Raw genomic sequence first — 23,903 nt, forward strand, 5'->3', positions numbered from 1 at the left:
GGACGCGGTACCGGGCGGTGCTTGACGTCAGCGGGAGCGGGCGGGGGCTGGCGGCCCGGCCCGGCCACCCTGCAGCTCCGCCGCGCCCGCCCCCGGGCCTGGAGAGGGCGGGGAGGGCCCGGCCGCCATTTTGGGGGGGGTCGGCGGGCGCTTGGGGCGGGGAAGGGAAACTTTCCGAAAGGCCGCGGGGAGGAGCGGGTGTCGCGGACCCAGCCTTTCCCAGGCTGCTTTCACGGGGGATTCATGCTCCAGGGCCTGCCGGACAGCCCCTTCTCCGGCCCCGGCCCGGGGCTGCCACTGCTTCGGGGCTTCGGTGTCGGGGCAGGCAAAAGCAGGGCAGAGCCCCGCGCCAGGTGGCACAGTGAGGTCTTGTCTTCCTCTCCCGTCGCATCCCCCCTTTAGTGCCATCTCTTGGAGAGTTTGGGGCTTGGTGGTCAATCCAGCTGTGGTTGGTTCCACCTCTAGTATCCAGAAAATGGATATCCAGCAGCTGGGAAGAGTTGCTCCGGGTGTACCTGAGCGGCGAGCAGAGCCCCGGCACCGCTGACCGGGCGGGTGGCACGGTGAGGGACACCGGGGAGTGTGGCCCGAGGCTCTGTGCATCATCGCCGTGCCCTGCCCAGCTGAGTCCGCAGCAGACGTGGTCAGAGGCCGGTGGGCAATTCCAGCCTCCGTGACAGACTCGGAACCTATTGGCCATCGTGGGGACATCTGTAGGAAAAGTGGAGCTGCCTCCTCACCTTGTAACATCCCTCACTCCGCTTGTTCCTCTCTGTATTTTGTCTGCAGCTTCCATTGACTGTACTAAGTCCCCACCAATGAAAATATTAAAGAGAAAAAAAATATGCTTTATCTTAGAGCAGCCAGAGCTTCCTTAGTTTTCCTCTACATCATTTCCTTTCCCCGGACAGAAATGTCTAAGTCTCTAACTTCACACCACGAAGCTTTTCTCTTCGAAATACCAGCCTGGGCAGTGGCAGTCGTGTTGCCACGGGCACTGTACCACCAGCTGCAGCCATGCTGCTTCTACGTGACACAGAGCAGGCAGGTTGTCTCTCACTTGGATCCAGAGATTTGACATTTGTCATTCTCTGGGTTTCCATTCACTCTCTTCCTCACACTGCAGATCCCAACTGCTTCAGTTGCCACCTTGGTGTGGGGCTACTTTTTCCTCCTTTACCAGCTCTGTTTGTTTCCCCTCACCTCCCTCCATCACTCATGCTGGGTGGGTCAGGACTTTACCTCACACACTTTCCCTCCAGCAGCAGTTCACTGTGCCAATGCTGCTGGCATCTGGTGGCACAGGAGGCTGAGGAGTGTCTCTCACAGTCCCTAGTGAGCATTTGCTCTTGTTTGCACTGTTGCATGATGAGGACTCGCCAAAGCCTGAGGCATGATTGCAATGCTTATCTCTTGGACTGGAAGGATAGGGTTTCCAAAACCCAAAGCAGGGTGCCAGCACCACTGGTAGAAAACTTTTTCTCAGATGTCCCCAGAATGCTTGATAGAAAGGCTGTACCGTTCCAAGGGAGTGGGGTGTAAATAATGTGGGCAGGTGTGACCAGAGATGATGGGCAAGGGGAGATGACAAATACAATAAAATCACAAATGATATGGGGAAGCAGCAGAAGCTGTCAGTGTGTCTTACAACAGAGGATCCATATGGGTGTAGTAGGTTTAAACAAACAAAAGTAACTCATGCATCTTATGCACAACTTGAAAAACTGAGAAGTGGATGGCTCTAGGATGCCATGAACACCAGAGGCATGAGATTCAAAAGGGATTAGCTAAATTTACAAAGAGCAGATTCTCAGTGGTTATTAAAAATGTCTATCTGAGTCATCTTCCAGTTCGTGAAATCTCTGAACTGACTCTTCAGGTATTCTTGCTATTCTGCACTCCCTCTGTTTGTATGGTGAGTTTAAGTGAGGTGTCTGAGTTGATCTTGTTGCTGCTGATACATGCAGTTGTATGTCCCTCCCAAAATTACCCATGTGTATGTGCTGCTTCTTCTGCACCAGTTCTGGGATTTGTTCAGTTTATCAAACTGGCAGACAACTAACTCAGAGCGAGCACTTCTCTGCCTCTAGTGAGCTGAATTAGCCCACTGGTTTCTAAGCCAGTGGTTCTTGCTTCTCTCTGCAAACTAGAAGTGGAGATTCTCCTGTTATTACCTGATTCCAGGTGTTCAAGTTTTAAGTATTTAGAGGATCAGAGTCATGATAAGATCTTGATACTTGTTGAATTAATTTCTAACAGCTCCCAACAGAGCTGGAGCCTTGGTTGTGCTAGGTGCCACCCAGAGTTTAGGAACAGTATTAAACACAGCAAGCAGGGAAAAAGAAATAGAATCAAGCTTGTGTGGACTGAAGTGCTGCATGGCTTGCTAGTCTCACATGATTACTAGCAGCCTATATGGCAATCTGGGTTTTGTTTGGTTTGGGGTTTTGTGTGTATAACTGTTTCTTGTTTCTAGAATCAGCAAGGTGCCACCATGAGCCCCCACAGAAGCCTGCAGCCATGTCAAGGTGTGACAACAAAGGCACTGAGAAGCCTGCAGCACATAAGAAACAGGTTGATGTCTTGTTAGTTTGTACTTCTCCCTCTCAGCCAAAGCACATGCTGTGGCAGTACAGTGAGAACTCCATCTCCTCAAACCAAGCAGTTTCATATCAGTCTTCACCAGCTGCATAAGGAGCCAGAACCTGACACGCCTGGAGAGCACCAGGATGGGGAGTGGCAATTCCTGGAAATAATAAACAGGATTTACACACACTATGGGTAGGGTTTGTCTGAATACATCAGATATCTCCACTACTGATTCTTCTACAGAAGTCTCATTTCAATCTTGGAACCTAGGCAATGTAAATAATGTCATTAAAGTCAGTTGGTTTGAGGGGATGTTTCACCTGTTCCTGGAGCAGACATGTTAAAAATGTCAGCTGAATTAGGGCTACACATGGGGCCAGAAGGGGTGCATTTAAGGATGCCAAGGGTGCTTGCCAATATAATTTCAAGATTGGCATCATTGAAAGATGATGGTGATTGAAAAACATTCCTAGTGATTGAAAAAAACCAAATGTCATCATACCTGTCATCAAGAATGGCAAGAAGGAGAATTCAGGCAATACTCAGCTGGTTGGTCAACCTCAACTCAGCCACTTACTGCAGAGGGAGTTGTGAACTCAAAAAAGAAAAGCAGGGTACCGAGTAGTTTCCATGGTAGTTCAAAATTTGAAATTGTCTATCCATCATTAACTGCTACAGAATAGACAGGAAAATACAAACCATCGTATCTTCACAGTACCAAAATACCTTTTGCATTAGAATATCAGAGTGGTAAAAAATCTTAATTATCAATGAAAGCATTCTGATACTGTGTTATAAAGTGTATTCTGCAAAAACATTTCCATCGTGTCATAGACTGGTCACATAGACAAAACAGAAGAGGACTTTGGGGCACATTTGTTTGTGAGGACGTGATCTGTTCATCAATAGGGTTTCATATACTTAAGTAGTCTTACATATACAGCATTTGTTCCTTTGTACTCCCCTGACAAGGAGCTGTTTTCAGATTGGTGAGCATGGTGGGATTGCTTCAACCCACAGGCTTTCAATGACCATCTTTTTTTCATGTAGCAAGGTTCAGGTTTGTCGTGGGAGGAGGGATCATGTTCCACTTTCATTGTCCTGGCAGTCTTCAGTCATGGTGACTCCTCATTGCTGACACTTATCCTCTTCCCTGGTTGTAGGAATAACCTGCAAATAACCTGGAATTTAATTGCAGGGTGCTGCAGTGAACACACATGCTTTGACATATATTTAGCTATTTCTTCTGTATTCAGTACATTTTACATGATCATTGAAATAACTATCTTCTTGAACATATCTATATGTACTTCTATACAAATATAACATGTTTTAACTTACCTTTGTGCACAGTATTGTAAGAGCTTCACTGGAGAGGCACTGAGATACCACTCAACCCTCATGTACCTTCTGTATTTGCATTTGTGTGCTCTGGACAGCAATTCACAGAGAATTGTAAAACATGGTATATATGGACATTGACCTCTGTGACATGAGAGCCTCCTCCTTTCAACTCAGAGGCTGTGGGTGTCATTTATCTTTAATTTATGATCATCCCTAGCAAGTGTTTTCATCTGCCTGTTCCACATCACTGTTTTTTCCAATATAAATTAGTGAGGCACACTATCAAATATTTACTAACAATAAGAATGGTGTTATATTAGACCATGTGCCTTTTAAAACTAACCTATAATCTAATCAAAGATTATTGATTAAAGGCCTATTGATCAAAGGGCCTACTTTTTTTATTCTTGAATTAAACAGTGTCAAAGAAGAGTGGTGGATAATCTTCCTATGCTGTATTTTGCCATTCTGTTCATCATTGGAAGTCTTCAAGAGTAGGAAATACAGGAAGAGAACAAAAGCATAGTTGTTTCAGACAGGGAATGCACTAGCCAGTCTCTCAAGGGCCCTTCCAGGACCATGATGTGTAACTCTGGGAGAAGAGCTATGTCCCAAACAGTGCAGCCTTAAATGCCTTCAGTGAGAGAGAGGACTGCTGTTCTATGAGCACACAACTGCTCTGACTCTGCTGCATGTGGATGGTCCTGGGGCATCACTTTATGCTTCATCCTCTGCAGAGGCACCAGCAACTGGGAGAAGCTGCAATGCTGAGCTACAAATACAAAGGAGAGGCTGAAAGCTGTAGTGGGACATGCACTGTGGTGGAGTGTGTTGGGATGGCCACAGCAGTGGATGGTGGGGATGAACTGGGACAGGCTGAGAGGTGGAAGGGCAGTCAGAAGGATGATGGGGTGATTTTCACAGCAGTGCATGGCTCTCATACTCACTATACACATGACACTTCTGACATAAAATGCCCAGAGACTAAAACATTGCATGAAATTTGGGCTGTACCACTTGTCTGAGACTTCATCCAAGACCTCCATGTGCCAGCTTCCCACCTGCCAAATCAGGGAAGTGCGTGTTAGAAGGGACCTGCTCTGTGACCCCAGCAGAGGGTCCTGACAGTGATTTCTGACCAGTTTGTTTGACCAGTACTTAAAGAATCCCAAAGACAGGGATGCCACATCTACCCCAACAATCTTAATTACTAAGGAAGTTTTTCTTGGTGTGTCTCTTTGTTCTCCCCTCTCTAACTTCCCATATCTTGTCACCAAGGAGTGAGTCTTCTGGCTATTTTATGAGGTCCTAGTCATTCCACACTGGCACTAACCATATTCTCCTGTTTCAGTTTATGCATGCAAAAACATTAAATGACAGAAATATAAGATCAATCATTTTCATGCTATTTATTTTGTAGCATTTCTGCAGTGGCTGTTCATGACAAAATGTGTAATAATTAATTCAAATAAATTGTCTCCTTTCTAGACTTCACCAAAAGCACAGCTCCCAGTGCAGCATTTGTGAAATATCCAAATAATTTACATCTGTGCTATGCTGCTCTGTCCTGCTGCTGTTTATAGTCAGGCTGTGTCACACATCTTCTGAAAAAGTTACAGGTTTTATCAGCTTCACATGGGTAAGATATGTGCCACAGAAAATGTAAGTATCAGATCCTGCTCTCCAGAACTCTCTCAGCCGAAATAAATGGTTAATAATATACAGCAGAAATACTCAGGTCTTGTAAATACACACAATTTTCTCCCATCAGGTTAGAAAGTGTGATAGAAAGAATTGGATAATGAGTCACCTCATCACACAAGACAAGCTCCCTGGTTGTTCACACACCTTGCCTCGTTGAAAAGTTTATTTTATGTGTCATTGATCTTATATACAGACACGATCACTGCAGAGACCATGGACAAGTTCATGCCAATGTACAATCCCAGACAGAAAGTATCAGATTGGCAAGAAATTCCCAGTTACATGCACAGAACAGGGTAGCAGCAGAGATGGCAATTACCACTCCCTTCCTTAGGAATAAAAGCGTGGAAAGTTGCAGGTAGGCTGTGAGATTGCACAAAGGTTGGTTACACAAGAGGAGAGTCTCAAGAGGAACACTTTTTGAAAAGTATTAGTTTTTGGAAAGCCTGTTTAAATTCTTCATTAAAAGCTGTATAAATGACTGGATTGATTAATGAGTTTAGGTAACCCAACCAGGTAAAAAAGTCCAGTAGGATGGGATGAAACCAACAGGCATCTTGGCAGATTGGTAGGACTAGGGATGTGACAAAAAAAGGCAGCCAGCAGAAAATGAAAGCTCCCAGAATAATGCCTAAAGTTTTGGTAGCTTTCCTTTCTCTTGCAGCAGAAATTCTTTTCCTTTCCAGCGCACTATCTGCAAGTTTTATTTTAACATGACCGATAAATATTGGGGATCTACCTGAATGGGAATGCCCTTCATGGAGGCTAGCATTAATGGAGCAGAGGGAAGAGCCTGCAGAACCAGTAATCAGGTGTGCAGTAGTAAAACGTTTCCCATACAATGAGGGTGGCTTCAGAATCCTGGATCGAGCTGCTACATAAATTCTGCCATACAATATCAGGAGGAGCACGGTTGGGATGTAGAAAGCTCCACAAGTAGAATAAATCGTGTAGGAAATTTGATCTGTGTTTACAGCACACTTGGCAATTTCTTCATGAGCTTTCACTTGCCTCCAGAAAAAGGGTGGCACCGAGATACTGATGGATATCATCCAGACCACGGCAATCATGAGGGCTGCTCGGCCAGCAGTGCGGCGTTTGGTGTATTCCAAAGCGTCTGTGATAGCCCAGTATCTGTCCAGTGCAATGACACAGAGGTGGAGGATGGAGGCTGTGCAGCATGTGATGTCTGATGACAACCAGATGTCACACAGCAGCTGGCCAAAGGCCCACGAGTGGGTGACAGTGTAGGCAATGCTGACTGGCATCACGAGGACAGACACTAAAAGATCGGTCACTGCCAAGGAGCCAATGAGGTAATTTGCAGGTGTGTGGAGCTTTCTAGTCAGAAAAATTGTGATAACAACAAAAACATTTGCAAGGATTGTTGCCAGAGTTATGACAGACAGAAAGATTGACAGTGAAATCTTCAGTCCTAGGAGTGTCCTTTCATCCCAAGACAGCGGTGTTTCAGTGACATTTAATGATTTATTTGCTGAGCTCTGGAGAGAGAACTGTGCTGAATGGTTGTACTCGGTCATCCTCTGCTCCGATTTCACCTTCCGGTGTAATCTTTCTGAGATGATGAAGAAAGATACTCACTTTCTTTTGATAAAATAGAATTTTTCATACTTTGGTCCAACACTGAAGAATTATTAACTTGTTGAAAACTTCATCTGACACAGTAGATGAGGTACCTTCCTATGCAAGATTTTTCATCACATCGGTTACATCATTGTTAAAGCAAAATGTCATCCAGAAATGAGTCTGGTGTATGGCAATGAAAACAGTACTATAAGTGATGGGAATTTAGGTGATTTTCATCTTAAAGAAAGCAAAATAATTCTTTATTATCTTTTTTTCACACCTCCTTCCTGACTAACTCTTCTGCAAAGTTGCATAAATCAATACCGAAGGGTCAGAGATGGAAAAGAAACATCTGAGCATGCAGTTGATGCCCCTTTGCTTGAGAAAAAGCTACCCTCAAGAGTATTTTCCTTTTCCCTCTAATAGTTTAGTGTCATGGTTTTGGTATTTACAAGGGACACTTGATTAGAAGAGTACCTAACATATAAAACAATACTTCTGGATTCCGTCTCTAAACGTAATTTCTGCCAGATTTGCAAAGCAAGACTTCTTCAAGTACAGATCTCCATATTCATTTATTTCTCCAGATTATTCAGGTTTTCCCTTCAACAATTAGTCTTCAAAAGCTGGAATCAGGTGTTGGGTACCAGACCCCAAAGCACTGGCACACATTACAGCACAGTATGCAAGCTACAGGCTTTCCATGGTTTTCCTTGTATTCCCCAGGACTGGATTTCCTCAAGTTCTTCACAAACCTGAAGGAAACATACTAAGGCAGATTTCCATCAGATCTCACTTCCACCCATGACCACCAGAATGTCACATTATGCCAGCCCAACCCTGCTTGGAAGAGATCCTGAATGTTGTGAATGGCTTTGAAGTGTGCTATGAGGGCTACAAGGAGGAACACCGAGCTTCTCCAGGGAGATAATCACCAGGCCAGCCTTCTCCCAGCCATCAGGGTCCCTCTCTCAGTCATTGCTGTTCATGCCATCCAACACAGAATGGGAGTCACTCAGCTGGGAATCTGTGGAGCAAGAGGAGCACAATATTCTACATGAAACATTAGCACTTTGAACTCAAACAGCCTCTGCTAAGCTCCTAAATCCTAATGTAAGAAGCAATAATTTTCACATTTCCTTTAAGTTCGCACTGAAGTTAGAGGAATTAGGGAATTCATTTTCGTCTCTTGAAGCTGGAGAATTGCAAAGGGATGGCTGAGAACAGAGCTAAACTTCAGCAAACTACTGAGAATTCATTTTGTGACTGATTCTCATTTTTCATTTAAATGTAGCATCTACTAATTAGACCAGATCCATTCTGTCATGCTGAAAGTGTGATCAACAGTGAAGCTGCTTCCAGTGAGAGCCAACAGCAGGTGCCAGAAGGCAGGACAGGAGGTGGCACTCTGGCCAAGAGGAAACCCTCTGAAGACCCACTTCAGAGCAGAACCTTAAAAGAAGGAGCAAGTTTTGAGTAAGTTCTTGTATATTTGGTGCAATTGACTCAAGCATACATCACAGAGTAAGTATAAAGCCCAGCCTGAAGACAAAAGCACTGTTCAAACAACATGAAATAACATTTAGAATTAGCTCAAGAAATCTGCCCATCCAGAGATCAAAACCAAACCTGGATGCAGCTCCTGGAAGAAAACCAGGCAATGCTGTAGTGTATTGCACTGAAAAATCAAAAATCAAAGGTACTGTCTATGGAAATTCTGTTTGCATCAGAATTTCTGGTCAAGCCCAGCAGTAGCTGGGTGCTTTAGGGCTGAACATCTCTCTTCACTACCAGTGAGGGGAGCTGGTAGAGAAGAGTTGGTGTTTCTGGAAGAGTATACCTGACTGTGAGTGTTCACTCCAGCACGTCTCATGCAGCATGGCAAGATGTCTCATCTGCCAGGATCATTGTGACTATTCCCAAGTAAGTCAGGCATTCCTATTTTGTTCTTTTGATATACAGAACAGCATTCTAGATGAGAAACTATGTGCAAAACGTTTCTCATTTTAAATAAGCAATTATAATACTTGGCAAGCAAATATAAGCAATTCTCAGCACCTGCACTCTCTTCTATTTTCACTCAGATTTTAAGAAATTATTGGTATTTCTCCTCTCTTACCTTTATTTACCCACCAGCAATATGTATTAGCTATCCAACCCATTTTTAATTACCAAGTTACAATTGCTGGTACTACTTATAACTAAATATTACTTATCAAAGAGAAAGTCTGGGATTTAATGGGCAGTGATTCTGGTAAATATTGCATTGCAAAAACAGACTTTATAATATGTTACCTATAAGTTCTTTGGAGGGAGCAGGGGCTGGAGCACTTAGTTCTCAGCCATAAAGTCTCTGATGACAAACATTCACCAGGCAAAATCTCCAATAAACGTTTTCGTTCTCACATTTTGTCTCCCATTATTATTCAGTGTCATGCAATCAGCAGAATTCTAAGGGCCAAAGAAATACAGTGGGGTGTGAGATTGTAAAGCCAGCTGTGTCCAAGAACCTGAAATGACACTGACTCTGATCTGGCTGAGCTAAGTGACATAGAAACTTTGATCTGACGCATCTGAGTGGCTCTTCATCTCAGACTCCATCTATGGAAATTTCTTTCCTCTCCTGTTCTAGAAGCTGTTTGGCGGTGCCCATTTATTTCCAGTTTCTGAAAAGGACACCTGGAGACACCAGCATGTAAAAGCCCAACTCGAGCCTTTCAGCCTTGCCTGAAGTCTGGAAGCAATGGTTGATGGCAGGAGAGCTGGAGCAGGGACAGGAGATCAGCTGGGCTCACCCAGCCCTGAAGTATTAGAAAGAATGGGGAATTCCTACAGAGTGCCTCTAGACTGTTTTCAGGCTTGGGGACTTTTCCAAGTGTTTAATGATGTTCAAATACCTTTATTCTTAAGTGAACAAAATGTTAGCACTCATCCATTGGAGCAACAGGAGTAAGGCTCATACTGAGTGCTCTGGAAAAGGCCACTGCATTCAGAGTCCTCTGTGCTCAAATCTTCAAATCTTTAAAACCAGCTGGAATCTATAATGATAAATGCTACAGACCTGAAAAGAACAAAAAGTTCTTGCAAGTCTCATTCACATCATCCTTGTTTGTTTCAGCACTTTCCTGTGCTCTGTGGCTCTTCTATTGAAGCTTTACTGAATTCAGCTTCAGTGTGCACAGCCACCCCATGAGACTTTACCCACGAGCACAGTGGTCCCTCAAGATTTTTCAGGGCTATCCATATGCACCAAGTTTCACTTTTATGCTTTGGCCATTATTCTTTGCCTGACCTTTTTCTCCAGTGCAGAAATCAGGAATTATATTTTTTCCAGAGAGGATCTTACAGGTTTGCCTGCAAAGGCATTTGAAAGGCATTGGTTGATGTGCTAATAGTTGCACTTACATAAACAGGTATGCCTTAAAAATACAAGCTGTGATGATAGATCATAATTGGTCTGCCTAACTATAGACACTGAATTAGAATTGCCCTGATTGCCAACAATGAGGATGAGAGAGCTTGAGAAGGCTCCTCCTGCAGCACTTCCTCACCCAGTAAATAAATGACCTTTTGCAGAAATGTAATTTACACTTCTTGGAAGCAGCACCCTGCATCCTCTTACCCTCTGTCCTAAAGGCAATTCAGGAAAAAACTGGGAACAACTTCTGCCTGAATGACCTCCGTCTGCAGGAGGTGTGTGAAGGAACATATAGGGATTTTACCTAGACACAAGCAGGATGAAACATATTCTACCATGTAATTCCACAATTCTACTGGAAATTTTACCGTGACAGGAACGAGGAGACCCAGTAGTTGGTGTTCTCAGAAGTGCTTTGGGTGATGCAGTCGATGGTGTGTCTCATCCAGTGGAATGAGCACTGGGGAAGAAGATTAAAGTTGAGTTTAAAGGACAAGTGCAAGATCTGTGGTTGGGGTAGAAGTGAGCAGTTCCTTGTTGTGTGAGAAGAGTAACCAGCTCAGCAAATGCTCTGCACAGTGTGGGATCAATGTGCACATTCTACCAGGGCAAAATATCAAGCACCTTGGCAAGTGTGTAACTGGGAATAAGGCCTCAAATAGATCTCATGCTGCTCATTTTGGACAAGGCCAAATGGCAGCCTGGCATTCAGCTTTGGGCACTGTTCCCAAGAAGATACAGACCACACAGCAAGAAATCAGAAGAAAGCAGCAGGAATCATCAGAAAAGAAAATGTGTGGGAATAAACTACATGGGAACAGGGTTGTTGGGGTTGGAAGAGCACAGCTGAGAGAGATGTTCAACAGTCTTTCTATGCATGAATGCCTGCAGAACAGGAAGGAATAGTCTGTTCCCTGTGGCTGTGACTAATATCACTGAAAGGAGAGGGGCTTAACTACAGCAAGGAAAACTGAGCCATTAGGAAAACTTTGGAGATAGTAAGAGCAGTGAAACAAAGTATTGCAAAGGGACTGCGACATCTCCATCACAGATAGTCACAAGGACAGGTCAAATAATCTTTTTGGAGTGTGATTTCCTACAATCAATGAAGCACCAGGAAAGTAAAGTGAATTAGTCTACCCCATGTAGAATGGTGAAAACCAGACATTTTTGACTGCAATAGAGTGTAAACTTAGCCAATTCAAAATGAACAAAAACCCAAGGAAGTGAAAGTTCTGCAGAACATCACAGTTCAGGTCTGGAACTAGCTCAGGATTCAGCATTGTAGTGCTGTGGTGTTCCACATGGGCAGAGGAACACAGAATTTTTATGGCTTTCAAGAAGGGCCTGGTGAGGAATGACAGAGCTGCTTATAACAACTGCCAGAGGATGTCATTGGGACACCAGAGCCCCCAGACTCCACCACTTCAGAACATGAACACAAGGAACAAACGCCCCATGCCTGTAGCAGGTAAGAGCACAGAATATTCTCTTGACAAAGAAATCAGCCCCATGAGCTTTTTCCATCTGCCTCTGGCTTTCTAAGCACTGCTCCTTATCAGCTCTCTACCCTCCTCTCTTGCTGCACTCTGATCTTTGGTGTCCTCCTCTGCCTTCAGCTTCACTTTCTGGGATGCAGACACAGGGTTCCCTGACATACAATGTTTGTTCCTTTGGTCTCTGGATGTTAGAAAGGCACAATGAAGTAGCCCTCCCCTATATGATCAGTTCTAGCAGCCCTGGCCAAGAAGCTGAACAGCTGTTGCTCTGACCCCAGTCCTTATGGCCATGATGCTGGTTATTTTTTCCTGTGGTTTAGAACTGATTCCCCCAACCATCCCAATTTCAGGGAGCTCAGAGATGGGAAAATATCTAAATTTCTTCTGCACAATGTATGTGCTCATATAGGGTCAGGAATGGGCAGGCTAGGAGCAGGCAGGAAGGAATATCTTGGCTGAGTTCTACACTGCACCTGTGGGGATCACAGAGGGTGGATTATGGCACACTGAGGGATATCATCACCAAGGGACAGAAAGGAATCTTTGCTCAAAAGATAAAAAAATCCAGTCAATTTTTATGCTAACAGATCTCTATGTAGGACAGTTCTATCCAGCTCTAAATCCAGCAAGACAACTGTATTGCCCTGCTGTGTACATGCCACAAGTGAGTGATGCTTGTCACTAAGTTTTGTTCTGCATTTAGGTGAGGACACTGCCATCATTCTCACTCTGTGTTAAGACCGAAAGCAGCCAGGTCCCTCACATTTCCTGCATTTTGACACATCTCAACTCAAGAAATACGTTTCCCAGATTTCTAAGTAAGCTGCAAACCAGCAGTGTTCACACCATGGGTTTGATTTTTTTAAAAAATTCCTTATTCTCTGCCATTTGCTTACACATGCTTGCATTGCTTGTGCTTGATTCCCACCCCATCAGAAGTGTGATACCTCAGAAGAAAATGAATGAGTGATAACTGGTGAGAATGCTCCTCTGAGATCATCCAGATCTGGGGGTAAATGTGAAAACTAGAAAACTTTACAAGCAATATGGAAAACAACAAATTGACTATTTGTTTGATATTTTAGTGTTTGAGAAGCATGTATGATGAGCATCCTAAATCCTTTGTTATGATGCTGCTTTAACTTTAAAGACAATATGAAAAGGAAAAACAAATTTGCCTTGAGAAACCTCACAGATCCCAGCCATTTCTTTCTGGAATAATCTGTTTAACACTCTATTGGCAGCAGTTCCTGGAAGGAGGAAGTTACAATTACAGGCAAAGTAATCCCACCTCTCTAAAGTCAGTTTCCCTCTTAATTTTGCAAAGAAATTTCTTTTCCTGGGGTTTACCTCAGGCTCACAGCTGGGAAAGGGACTGTCTCTCTGGGGAAGCATTATTCTCCTTGAAGTCCACGTTCCAGTTTCATGCATCGCTGCCCACAGTATGCTGGAAATACCAGACTGCAACGTTGGCAGTCCTTGCTCTTGGCTGGTTTCTGCTCTTTGTTGCAGGACCAAAGCTCATCCCAAAAGTGGCTGTCATTCATCACTGATGCAACAGGTGACAGGTGGTCTGTTGGCTCCATGTGAGAAAACAGAGCCTTTTGTCCTGAAAAGCCTGGCTTGCATCCAAGCAGGTACACACAGGTAGGGATAGCTGAGGATTCCAAGGGTTCAGTATTACAGTGGCAGCTCCTGGCTTTGTGCTAGCACCGAATTGGAGGTGACCTTCGGCCATCATCGTACCCAAAGCAGGAGTGAAGAAGAAGCCAGGCAGCTGTGTCACTCATGTGGTGTGGGAGAATAACGGGACAACCCTTCAGGTAACCCAAAGCTTTCCACAAAATATAATCTACATAAAATTACAGTTCTAAAGTGGTCACTTCATTTATATAGTATCACCCTTTATATAGTACCTGGGGGAAGAGACCTGCAATAAGCATTTAAAGCTCTAAATTGCCTGTGAGCTTCCCTCCCGGATACACGGCATGAAGGGTCACTGCAGGCTGCCGGGAGAGAGGCTGTGCCTCGAAACATTCAAGGTCAGGTTGGACGGGGCTCTGAGCAAACTGATTTGGTGGAAGATGCATCTCGTGGCTGGGGGGATGGACTAGATGACCTCTAAAAGTCCCTTCCCACCCCAGCCATCGGTGATTCCGTGACGCCCGTGTCCGGCGCTGCGGGGTCTCCGCTCTCCGCAGGGCGATGCCGGCGGGGAGCTCTGTCCGCCCCATCCAGCGGCACCCGCGGGGCCGGAGCGATGCGGGCTGACCCCGGGGCGATGCCGACCGATCCCGGGGAGATGCGGGCTAACCCCGGGGCCATGCGAGCCGGTCCCGGGGCAATGCGGGCCGGTCCCGGGGAGATGCGGGCTAACCCCGGGGCAATGCGGGCCGGTCCCGGGGAGATGCGGTCTAACCCCGGGGCCATGCGAGCCGGTCCCGGGGCAATGCGGACCGGTCCCGGGGCAATGCGGACCGGTCCCGGGGAGATGCGGGCCGGTCCCGGGGAGATGCGGGCTAACCCCGGGGCCATGCGAGCCGGTCCCGGGGAGATGCGGGCCGGTCGCGGGACCGTGCGGGCTAACCCCAGGGCCATGCGGACTGACCCCAGGGCGATACGGGTTAACTCCGGGGCGATGCGGGCAGACCCCGGGGTGATGCCGGCTGATCCCGGGGCCATGCCGACGCAGGCCCCGGCCTCCAGCACCCGACCCCCGCCTCCCTCTCGCCCTCCTCCGCCGGCGGCTCCCCGAGCGTTTTCCGGGGCCGTCGTGGCGAAGCTCCCCCCAGCACTTTGTCCTCGGGTACCAACTTCAGCCGTGGCCAGGCGCCCGCCCCGTCGGCAGCGCCCCGGCCGAGCACTCACCCTGTGTCCCCTCCGTGCCGCTCTCGCCCGGCTCCGGCAGCGTCCGCCCTGAGCACCGCCGGGCTCGGCTCGCCCGCGCTGCCCGTCCCGCTCCGCTCCGCTCCTTCCTCTCCTTTCCTCCTCTCCGCTCTCCTTTCCTCCGCTCCGCTCCTTCGCTCTCCTCTTCTCCTCTCCGCTCCTTCGCTCTCCTCTCCTCCTCTCCGCTCTCCTTTCCTCCGCTCCGCTCCTTCGCTCTCCTCTTCTCTCCGCTCCTTCGCTCTCCTCCCCTCCGTTCCCCGGCTGTGACCGGGCTGCTCTCGGGGCTCTGCCCGCCCGTGGCAGCCCCGGCTCGGGGGCGGGAGCTGTACCCGAGGGGTGCCGGGGGCGGCTGCAGCCCCGTCCCGGAGCCCGCTGCGCCAGCCCCGGCCTTGGCCCCGCTGCTGCCGGCTGTGGGGGCTGCGGGCTCCGGGAGCCTCGAGCTGTTCCGGCTGCTTGGAGGATCGATAACTCTCAGGGTAGCGGGGATGAGCAGAGCGGCTGACGGCCAAGGGAGGTTCGGAGCTCCCCCGGATGCGCCTGACCCAGCTGCTGCTTCAGCTTGGCTCCGACCTGGGGCTTGCACATCCTCTCAGCACAGCCCTCCTGCACCCTAAAAGACTCACTGTGAATTCCAGCATTTTTAAGCTATGCAGTTAGTGGATTTTACCAGTTTTAGTTGCTAATGAGAAATTTATATTATATTTTTTCCCCAAAGAAGCAGTAACTATATTCACACTTGACAAAACTTTGACATAAAAGTAATTCAGATTCCGAGGTCTTGAAACAGAAATGCTTAAGCCACAGCCCCTTTAAAGCATCATTTGGCCTTAAATAGATTCTAAATTAGCCATTGCCAGCTGGCTCCATTTTCCTCTGGCAGCTAATTTACATATTGGATTACTTTCAAAACACAGATAATCTCATGATTTTTGCACTTTAATACTGTGGATAGCCAGGCTCTGCCCTCTCCACCACGGTGTCTCAGTAAATGATTTTTAACCCTGAGCCCAAGCCTGCTGTAACTGCCCTCAATTCAGTCTCAAAAAAGTCACTCTCTCTCCAAATATCTTAGAGAGTTTTGTCTCAACTTCAACATCTCGAATAGCTGGCTGCTCCCAGAACAGCAGCGTTTCACCTGTTCTCCACTGCAATGGAGAATGGTTTTGAACCTGGGATGGATGAGTATGGTGTAAATCAGAAAGCTAAAACCTCACCTGGGACTGAGAGGAAAATACAAGCTTTTTAAACTGCAGCCACATGGTGTGAATCTTATACAAAAAATAATAATTCCTTGCAGCATCACTCCCAGGCTGGGAGAGGACACATGGTGAATCTTTTGAGCCTCCAGAATTTCCCACCGAGACAAGAGTAACTAAAATACGTTTTCTCTGAAAGTCTGAAGATGCCTCTCCATTTATTTTCCTCCTGAACAATGTGGGTGTTGTTTTGTGGGTGGGAATGTGTTTGATGTGATACAATGTGAAAGGAAAGAGGTTGGCTCTTTTATATCTCCAACTGAGGAATAAATTCTGCCCTTGGGGTGGAGATACTCCATGGAATCTTGCAGAACTTTGCAGCAGGGTGCAAGCTGGTCTGGGGTCTGTGGCCACCCCAAGACAGCTGCTGCTGCCCTGCAGTCCCCTGTCAGGAGAAGAGAGCTTGAGTGCCATGAGTAGAAGATAGATTCTTCCTAGAATAGAAAAAAAGGAGTAAAGTTGTTGTAAAGTTGTTGCCAGGACTTCACAGATGTCAGTTATTTTCCAGAAACAGTAATTCCATGCAGGAAAAGGAAATGTCTGGTGGCTTTCCCTAGGCTGACTGGGAAAATCAGAGAAAATTCTGGGGTGCAGACTGGTCTTCAGGTATGAGGAAAAAAAATTCTTCTCCCTCTGACTTTGCTCTTACATATCTTCTCTAATAAGAGCTATAGCACATTTCTCTCATGCTTTACAAGGTCAAAATCAGCATTGTATTTAATATCCTGTGTTGTATGCCTTGCTTAGAAAAATAATGCAACTACTCCTTTTTGAGATATATTATCTTCATTTTAAATGGAGCAGGTGCACAGAGAGAATTTGTGCACAGGTCCAGAGCCGGTGCAAATGTGCTCCAGTAAGGCAGACAGATCTACAGATACAGTCTTTGAAACAAGTCTACTCTTTGGCCTAACACTAGGGGAAAAAAATTCCACAGCTGCATTGGCATGGCTGCCAGAGTCACAGCAATTTGTTGGTGATGCTCAGTTGGCAGATCCCTGTGTTGGAGATGTTGGTGCTGTACACCAGTGGAGTTCAGGCACCTCTGCATCCACTTGGTGCTGTCTGAGGCAGGGTGAAGATCAGGATTTCATACACAGGTTTTACTAAGTTTCTTCCTTTAATCCACTTATTAAACTTTCACAAGGCTGATTCAATTTTTCCTCTTTAAACTGAGCTCATCTAAGCAGTCCTACCTCTAATTTTGTTTCCTATCATGTTTGAGTCCCAGAATTTCTCACTGCTGCTGCTCACAGTTTAAACATTTCCCCAGCAGCCTGAGCCAAATTTACGATGCAGCTGAGCCTTGGGAGTGGTGGAGTAAGGGTTACAGGCATGTCCAAGGAGAATTAAACCTCATTCAATCCTCCTTCCTCAGAATGCTGAGTGAATGCCTCACCATATCGACCATGCTGTTGATTGCTCTAAGGTGGTGAAGAGCATCTCTTGGGTGTCTGATTTCACAGGGCTCAGGTCTTTATTCCCTTGCTGCAGAAGGAAGACTGAAAAGTTGATATTTTCACAGTGTGGGAAACAGTTTCCTTCCTTGGAAGGCCATCAAAGACAGAGATGATGCTTTCCTCCTCAAGAGTATTGGCTGTCCAGACTGTCCCAGAGTGAGCCCACAGTCTGAGCCCTCCTCTGGTCTGAGCTAGCTCAAGACCAAACACATCTGGGTGATGTTGCTTCCCCTACTGTGACTCCCCAGAGAAGTAGGATGATGATTTAACTTTCCCAGAAACTCTGGAGGAGTGTTTTCACTTGTTTGAGCTGGCAGGAGGGGTGACAGACAGTAATGAAAGCCTCTGCAGAACTGTGCATAGGCAGGGACTGGTCTGGGTCTGGTAAAAGATTGCTGTGTAACACTGAGAGCCAGCCAAGTAGACACAAAACCTCTGAGACCAGAATGATTTTGCTGCCCTGGTTGTAGCTTTTTCAAGAGCTGGAAAGTATCCCAGTCTCCTTGTCCAGCATATGAGAGGGACAGTGGACTGAGCAACTCCAGTGAACTCGCATGAAAACCATCACCTGAGCACGTCCTCCTCAGAAGGTGGGAAATGACATTAAAACGGCATTTTCGTGCAAAAACACCTCCTTCCTCAGCAGCAGCATGGCTCCCTGTGAATGCAGCACAGTCAGATCCATTGCTTATGTGAGCAGAGATGCTGCTTTTATTCTCTGTAGATCTTGCCAAGCCCAGACTAGAGAAGGAGAGAAGGCTGATGTCATCCTGAGTCCTACAGTCAAAACTGCTTTTGCTCACCATTAAACTGTGGTGAGAACATTAATACAAAAGACCCTCCTGGTTTTCAGTCTAATGTTGTCCACTGCTAATTTACATCTGTTTCTCCTGCATCCAGCAGGACCTTCCTTGAGGTTTACCCTCATGATTTACCAACCAACTCTTTTTGGGGCAATAAAATGTCCTGGCTTCTTGTCACAGGAATTTACTTTGGCTGAGGAAGACAGATGCATCACGTGAGGTCCCTCCTTTTGGTTCAGGATTCAAAATTACTTTTTGATATTTGATGTCACCTTACTTTATCATTGAAAACTTAATTAAAGACCCAGACATTCCAAAAAAGGAAGCTCACAGTACTTTCTTAACATGAGCCATTTTCCTCTGAATTCCACGTTTTTGTCACATTCCAAACCTCACACTTAAACGCTGACATATGGAGAATTCTTCAGGCACTGCTTCTCTACAGAAGGTGTATTTTGGCTTTAAAGCTTTATTCTCAGTCTTACAAAGGAGCAGAACCAAGAGCCTAGCCAATATTCCTTCTTCTGAGGCTCCTCTCTTTCCTTTCTCTCTAGCAAGTAGAAAAATGCTCAGAAATCTGTACATAATCAAAATACAAAATTTCTGCTGATTTATGCAAAATACAGCTGAGAAAGGCAGTCAGCTCCTAGGAAATGGTGTGTGCTCACTGAACTCCATGAGGTCTTATTTACACATCAAACAAAACAATATTGTTGTACATAGACATTCATTTTCTTCCACAGAAGAGAGGAATTCTCTATCAGTGCTCTCCCACTGACTTGGTGAAGCATTCTGGAGAGAGTGAATGGTCCTGCCTATCAGACACTGAGGAAAGACTGCAGGACCTGGCACATTTATTTTGGAAGAGACAAAAAGATGTCTTTTGGACATCTAACTGCCATCTTCAGTTAATAATGGGGTTATGGAAGGTGCCAGAATCCGTGTGACATCTCAGCTTGGGCATTTTGCTGTGTCCACCTCTGGCTGGGTCTCAGAAAGCAGCCATCAGCCACAGCTGAGGTAAGGAAAGGGCTGTGAACAGACTGAGTCAACATTTATTTCTTCTGACAGTGATCCCTGCATGCAAGCACTGAGAACCTTGGATTTTAGGCTGACATTCAGCTCTGATGCTGTGGCAAATGTGGAAGAAATGTCTGTCTGCCCCAGGTGCTCGTTAATGGGAAGGCTACTGAATAAATATTCATATTCTTGACTAAAAGTGATGGATCTGGATCTGTTCTTTGCCATCCTTCCCTTGCTTTACAGGCTGTTATGAAGTTAATGTGTGTGAAGAGAAGAATAAGGGAAAATACTGAAGCACAATACACTTTGATTTTATTTTAAAAACCCACTTGTCCCTGTCAGCTCCCATGATTTTCCTAACAACATAATTTGCTAAGAGGAGTTGAAATACCCAAAGCAGTGAGAGAAGCAGTCCATGTTCCCCTGCTCTCCAGTGAAGAGCTGCAGCGTGCGGGATGGTGCCAGCAATGCGACAAGGCACCCGGGCAAACAGCAGCGAGATGTCCTCTGTGCCAGTGCCGTTATTTTCATAAATGTCAGGGACTGAAATAGTCTCTGTGCAAGGAAACACAAGTCAAATCACAGGATAACTGGAAGGGATCCCTGGAGGTCTGTAGTCCAATCTTCTGCTGAAAGCTGGGAAGCCTGGAACCTCTAGACCAGGTTATGCAAAGCCCCATCCAGCTGAGACCCGAAAATTGGTGGAGGTGGAGGATCATAAAGAGTTCCAGATATGTGATATGAAAAAAATGTGAAATGTTTTCATGTCCAGATATGAAAAAAAATACCAGGGTGTGAAAAAGGGAAATGTGATCCTGTGAAGGCAAACCCAAGGCCCATGGACATATCCCAGAGAAGCAGCCAGCAAGGTATTATAGACTATAGCAGAGGAAAGAGATAAAACAGATAAAAAATCAGAGCAAATGGAGTATTCACGTCTTTGATGCATGTTTCAAAATGATACTTTTGATTTTTCTCAGGGGCAAAAAAAAAATTGGAGTAGAAAAAGAGAAGGGTCAGCCTGGGAATGGAAGATCTTCTGTTCATGATTCACCTAGAAGAGTTAGTCCTGCCTGTTTACAGTCTAGGAGAGAAACAGAATGTACAGACATAATAAATAATTCCTTGTATTTTGTGAATTTATAGGTAATTACACATTAGAAACCATATGGAGAAAATAACACTGAGGGGAAAAAAATCTCAAAATAATTTCCATTTTGTACATTTGGAAAAAAAAGTTGACATTTTTGTCCAAAATCTCACTAAATTTTTGACACTTTGTGTTTCTAAACTTTTTATTGGATAATTTTTGGTTTCTGTCTTATTTTTTCCCTTTGGTCTAAAATTTTGAATGGAGTTTTTGTTATTTTTGTTCCATCTTCTTTTCCTTGCATTTGGAATTGTCTTACTGGGTTTTGTGTGGGCAAACTGAACAGTGAAGTAAAGAAACTACTTGTGCTTATCCAAATCCTGTCTGAAACTACACTGGAAAAAGAAAATTAAAGAAGGGAGAGGATTAAACCCATCTGATCAGATGAAATAAGAACAACATTATTGACCTTGTGTATATTTGTATCAAATCTCAGCATCAGAGTCTGAGTTACTTGCTATTGTTCATGATGTTAGTGAGAGACTCTTACCATTATTATCTCCCTTTTTATAACAATGGAGCTACTTTCACTTTAATATCATATTTAGATTCCATGCTTTCAAAATAATTGCCTCAGTATCTGTCATTGTCATTAAAGGAAGGTATTTTGGATGTTTCCCCTGGGTCTGATCCAATTTTTTCCTGGGAATTGTAGCAAGCACCCCCATCCCTCACAATGGAACTTTAGTGCCTAAGGAATTTAGTAATTTACCTTTTAAAATTTTAGCAGACTGCTAGAGTGGATAAAGACATTGTTCATTTTCATAGCACTGGATAAAAATACCTCAGGAACTTTAAAGCCTGGCAGGAAAGAAAGATCTAAGCACTATAATAACACTTAAACAGGAAATAAAGAAGCAGATACTGTGCAGTTTGCCTTTGGAATAGAACCTCTTGGCCCACTGCTCCTCAGACAGGACTCTGGGATGGGCAGCTGGCTCTGCACAACCCTTGAGCAGCAGCACCCAGCAGAGGAAAGGGCTGATCCTTTGGGACACTCCAAAGACCCTGGAGACAAAGAAGCACCTCCAAACCCAGACAAATTCCAGACTCAGAATACTCCATCTGTGCTTCCTATTTCCCAGCTGGGAGATGAACTGCAGCTTGGCCCAGCCCCTGGAAGATGAATTTCTCCTCTTTGCACAAACACACCCATGAAGGTAAGCACTGCATTGTATCACAGAGTTTAAGGATTAAGCACCAGGGGACTGTGAACCAGAGCAAGGTCTGCAGATGTTACTCTCAGACAATTGTGATTGCTGAGCTCACCCTGGCCCAGCAGTTCTGTGATCACTTACAGAAGAGCTTATTTCAGCTGAATATTGCCCAGAAGCAAGGAGAAATACACAAAGCAAAGCAGAGCTGGTGGACCATCACCAGGTAAATGTCTAAAGGATATTTTCTAATTATTTTGCTTCCTTCTATTTGCTATGCCTGCCCCAACCCTTGCATACACAGCAGTCACCTTGACAGCAAAATCTGAGAAATGGGTGAGCTGGAGTGGCATTGCTGTTCCCTGGGGGCTTAGGTGCCAGGCATCCCTCCCTCCCTGTGGGAATATTGAGGCTGCAGCCATACATATCCAATGTCCATGGGCTATATGCTACATTACTAGAAAATGTTCACTTTGAAAACTTTTTGGATCTTTCATGCTGTCAGAAATCTCCTCAGTGGCTACCCAGCTGTCTGGAGATACTTCTGCTCTCCCAAGGATCCTCTAGAAGTGCTTTCTTCCACAAAGAGTTTCCTTACAAGTTGCACAAAGTAGAGAAAATTGGAATGATGCTTCACTCCTCTCTTTTGATTTCTGCTTCTAGCTAGGAACAGGGCTTACCAGTAATCTTTCCTTTAAAATGAGCACTGGCATGTTGTGAGTTACTGCTCTGTACAGAGCACCTTTTCCTGCTGAGATTGTAATTCATGGTCCTTGCTGTGGGTGAAGTCACACCCTCCTTGCTTCCTTTTTTTGTCTTGTTCTGCTCTCTTTCTTTTTTCAACTTTTTTTAGCTTTCCTCATGAAGCAGAATTTACATCACTTGCTTTAAGCCTCCACATTGCAGCTGTCTGAATGAGTCACCCTGGAAAGCCAGAAAAAAGTAGAGTCTCCCAGGAAGTGACTGATCTGATCCACCTTGGGCTTGGCTAACTGCACCCTCCAGTGAGTTTGCTGCTAAAGGGAGATGGACAAAACCCACCAGTTTCATCCAGCATTTCCACAGTGCAGCTGGGGCATCCTCCACAACACCTCTAACCCCAGCACCTCCCCTGCAGGACAGGAAAACCAAGAGCCGCCTTCCTTTGGAACTCTGCCTTTGCTCCACCACTTTAATGTGTCCTCTGGGGATTGTGCATCCCCCAGACATCCCCCAGAGCTCCAGCCCACCAAGCCCCCTTTGCATCACAGCAGAGAGGATCCAGCTGGGACTGGCACCTCAAACAGAAGGGTCATTCTGATCCAGAGCTACCAGCAAGGTCTGGCCACAGGAAAACACTGCAGGGCAGAGAGTGAGGCTCCACTGTGGAGCTTTGGCCACAGGGTGCCAAATGCCTGTGGCATCGGTGGGCTGGGCCTTCATCCTGTTCCTCCTCCTCCTTTACCAGACTCTTATTACATGGTACAAAGAGCCAGGCCCATTTCTCTTTCCTGCTCACAGTTTTCTCTGGTATAACCACTCCACTCTATTTCCATGGGAGGCAGAAGATTCCTGGTGGAAGCTTCCCTTGGGTGAAGCTGCAGCTGTCAAAGCAAAGGGGACTTTGGCATGGAGAAAGCTGTTCCACAGCTCTGAGTTAGAAACTCTGTGATGCCCGTGGGCATGAGCTGTTTCCTGATGTCACAGTAACACCAATTCCACACAGATGTGACACAAACACCGCTGTTTGATTGCTGATAATGCTTTTGTAGGACCTGCCATACCAGTTGTCTTCTCTGCTGTGTGATTCCACAGATGGGTGACCCTGTGGTGCTGGCTGTGTCCTCTGCCTGGGCAGAAACAGCGAGTGCTGCCACTCTGTGCCTCAGCTGACTTTGGGTCTGGGGCATACTGGGCTTTCCCTCACCTCCTCTGCTGTCCCAAAGTGAAAATGCTTCTTCCAGTTTTCAGAAGAGTGCATGAGAAGAGGAGATAAGAGTATGGAGCAGGAGGGCAAGGCTCAGTGCAGCAGGTTTTGCTTACACAGAGCA

At 45.7% G+C, this 23,903-nt stretch overlaps 1 protein-coding gene across 1 annotated transcript; it reads right to left on the minus strand.

Moving 5' to 3' along the window:
• Positions 1 to 5,327: 5,327 nt before the first annotated feature.
• HTR1D (5-hydroxytryptamine receptor 1D) lies at positions 5,328 to 15,136 on the minus strand. Its single transcript, XM_015649512.1, has 2 exons — positions 15,010 to 15,136; positions 5,328 to 8,251 (listed from the first exon to the last, which is right to left on the minus strand). The coding sequence occupies exon 2, from the start codon at positions 7,176 to 7,178 to the stop codon at positions 6,042 to 6,044; it is 1,137 nt and encodes a 378-aa protein (XP_015504998.1). The 5' UTR covers positions 7,179 to 8,251; positions 15,010 to 15,136; the 3' UTR covers positions 5,328 to 6,041.
• Between the last annotated feature and the right edge of the window lie 8,767 nt (positions 15,137 to 23,903).

The sequence above is a fragment of the Parus major genome, chromosome 23 (genome assembly GCF_001522545.3).
Source record: "Parus major isolate Abel chromosome 23, Parus_major1.1, whole genome shotgun sequence".
NCBI lineage: Eukaryota > Metazoa > Chordata > Aves > Passeriformes > Paridae > Parus > Parus major.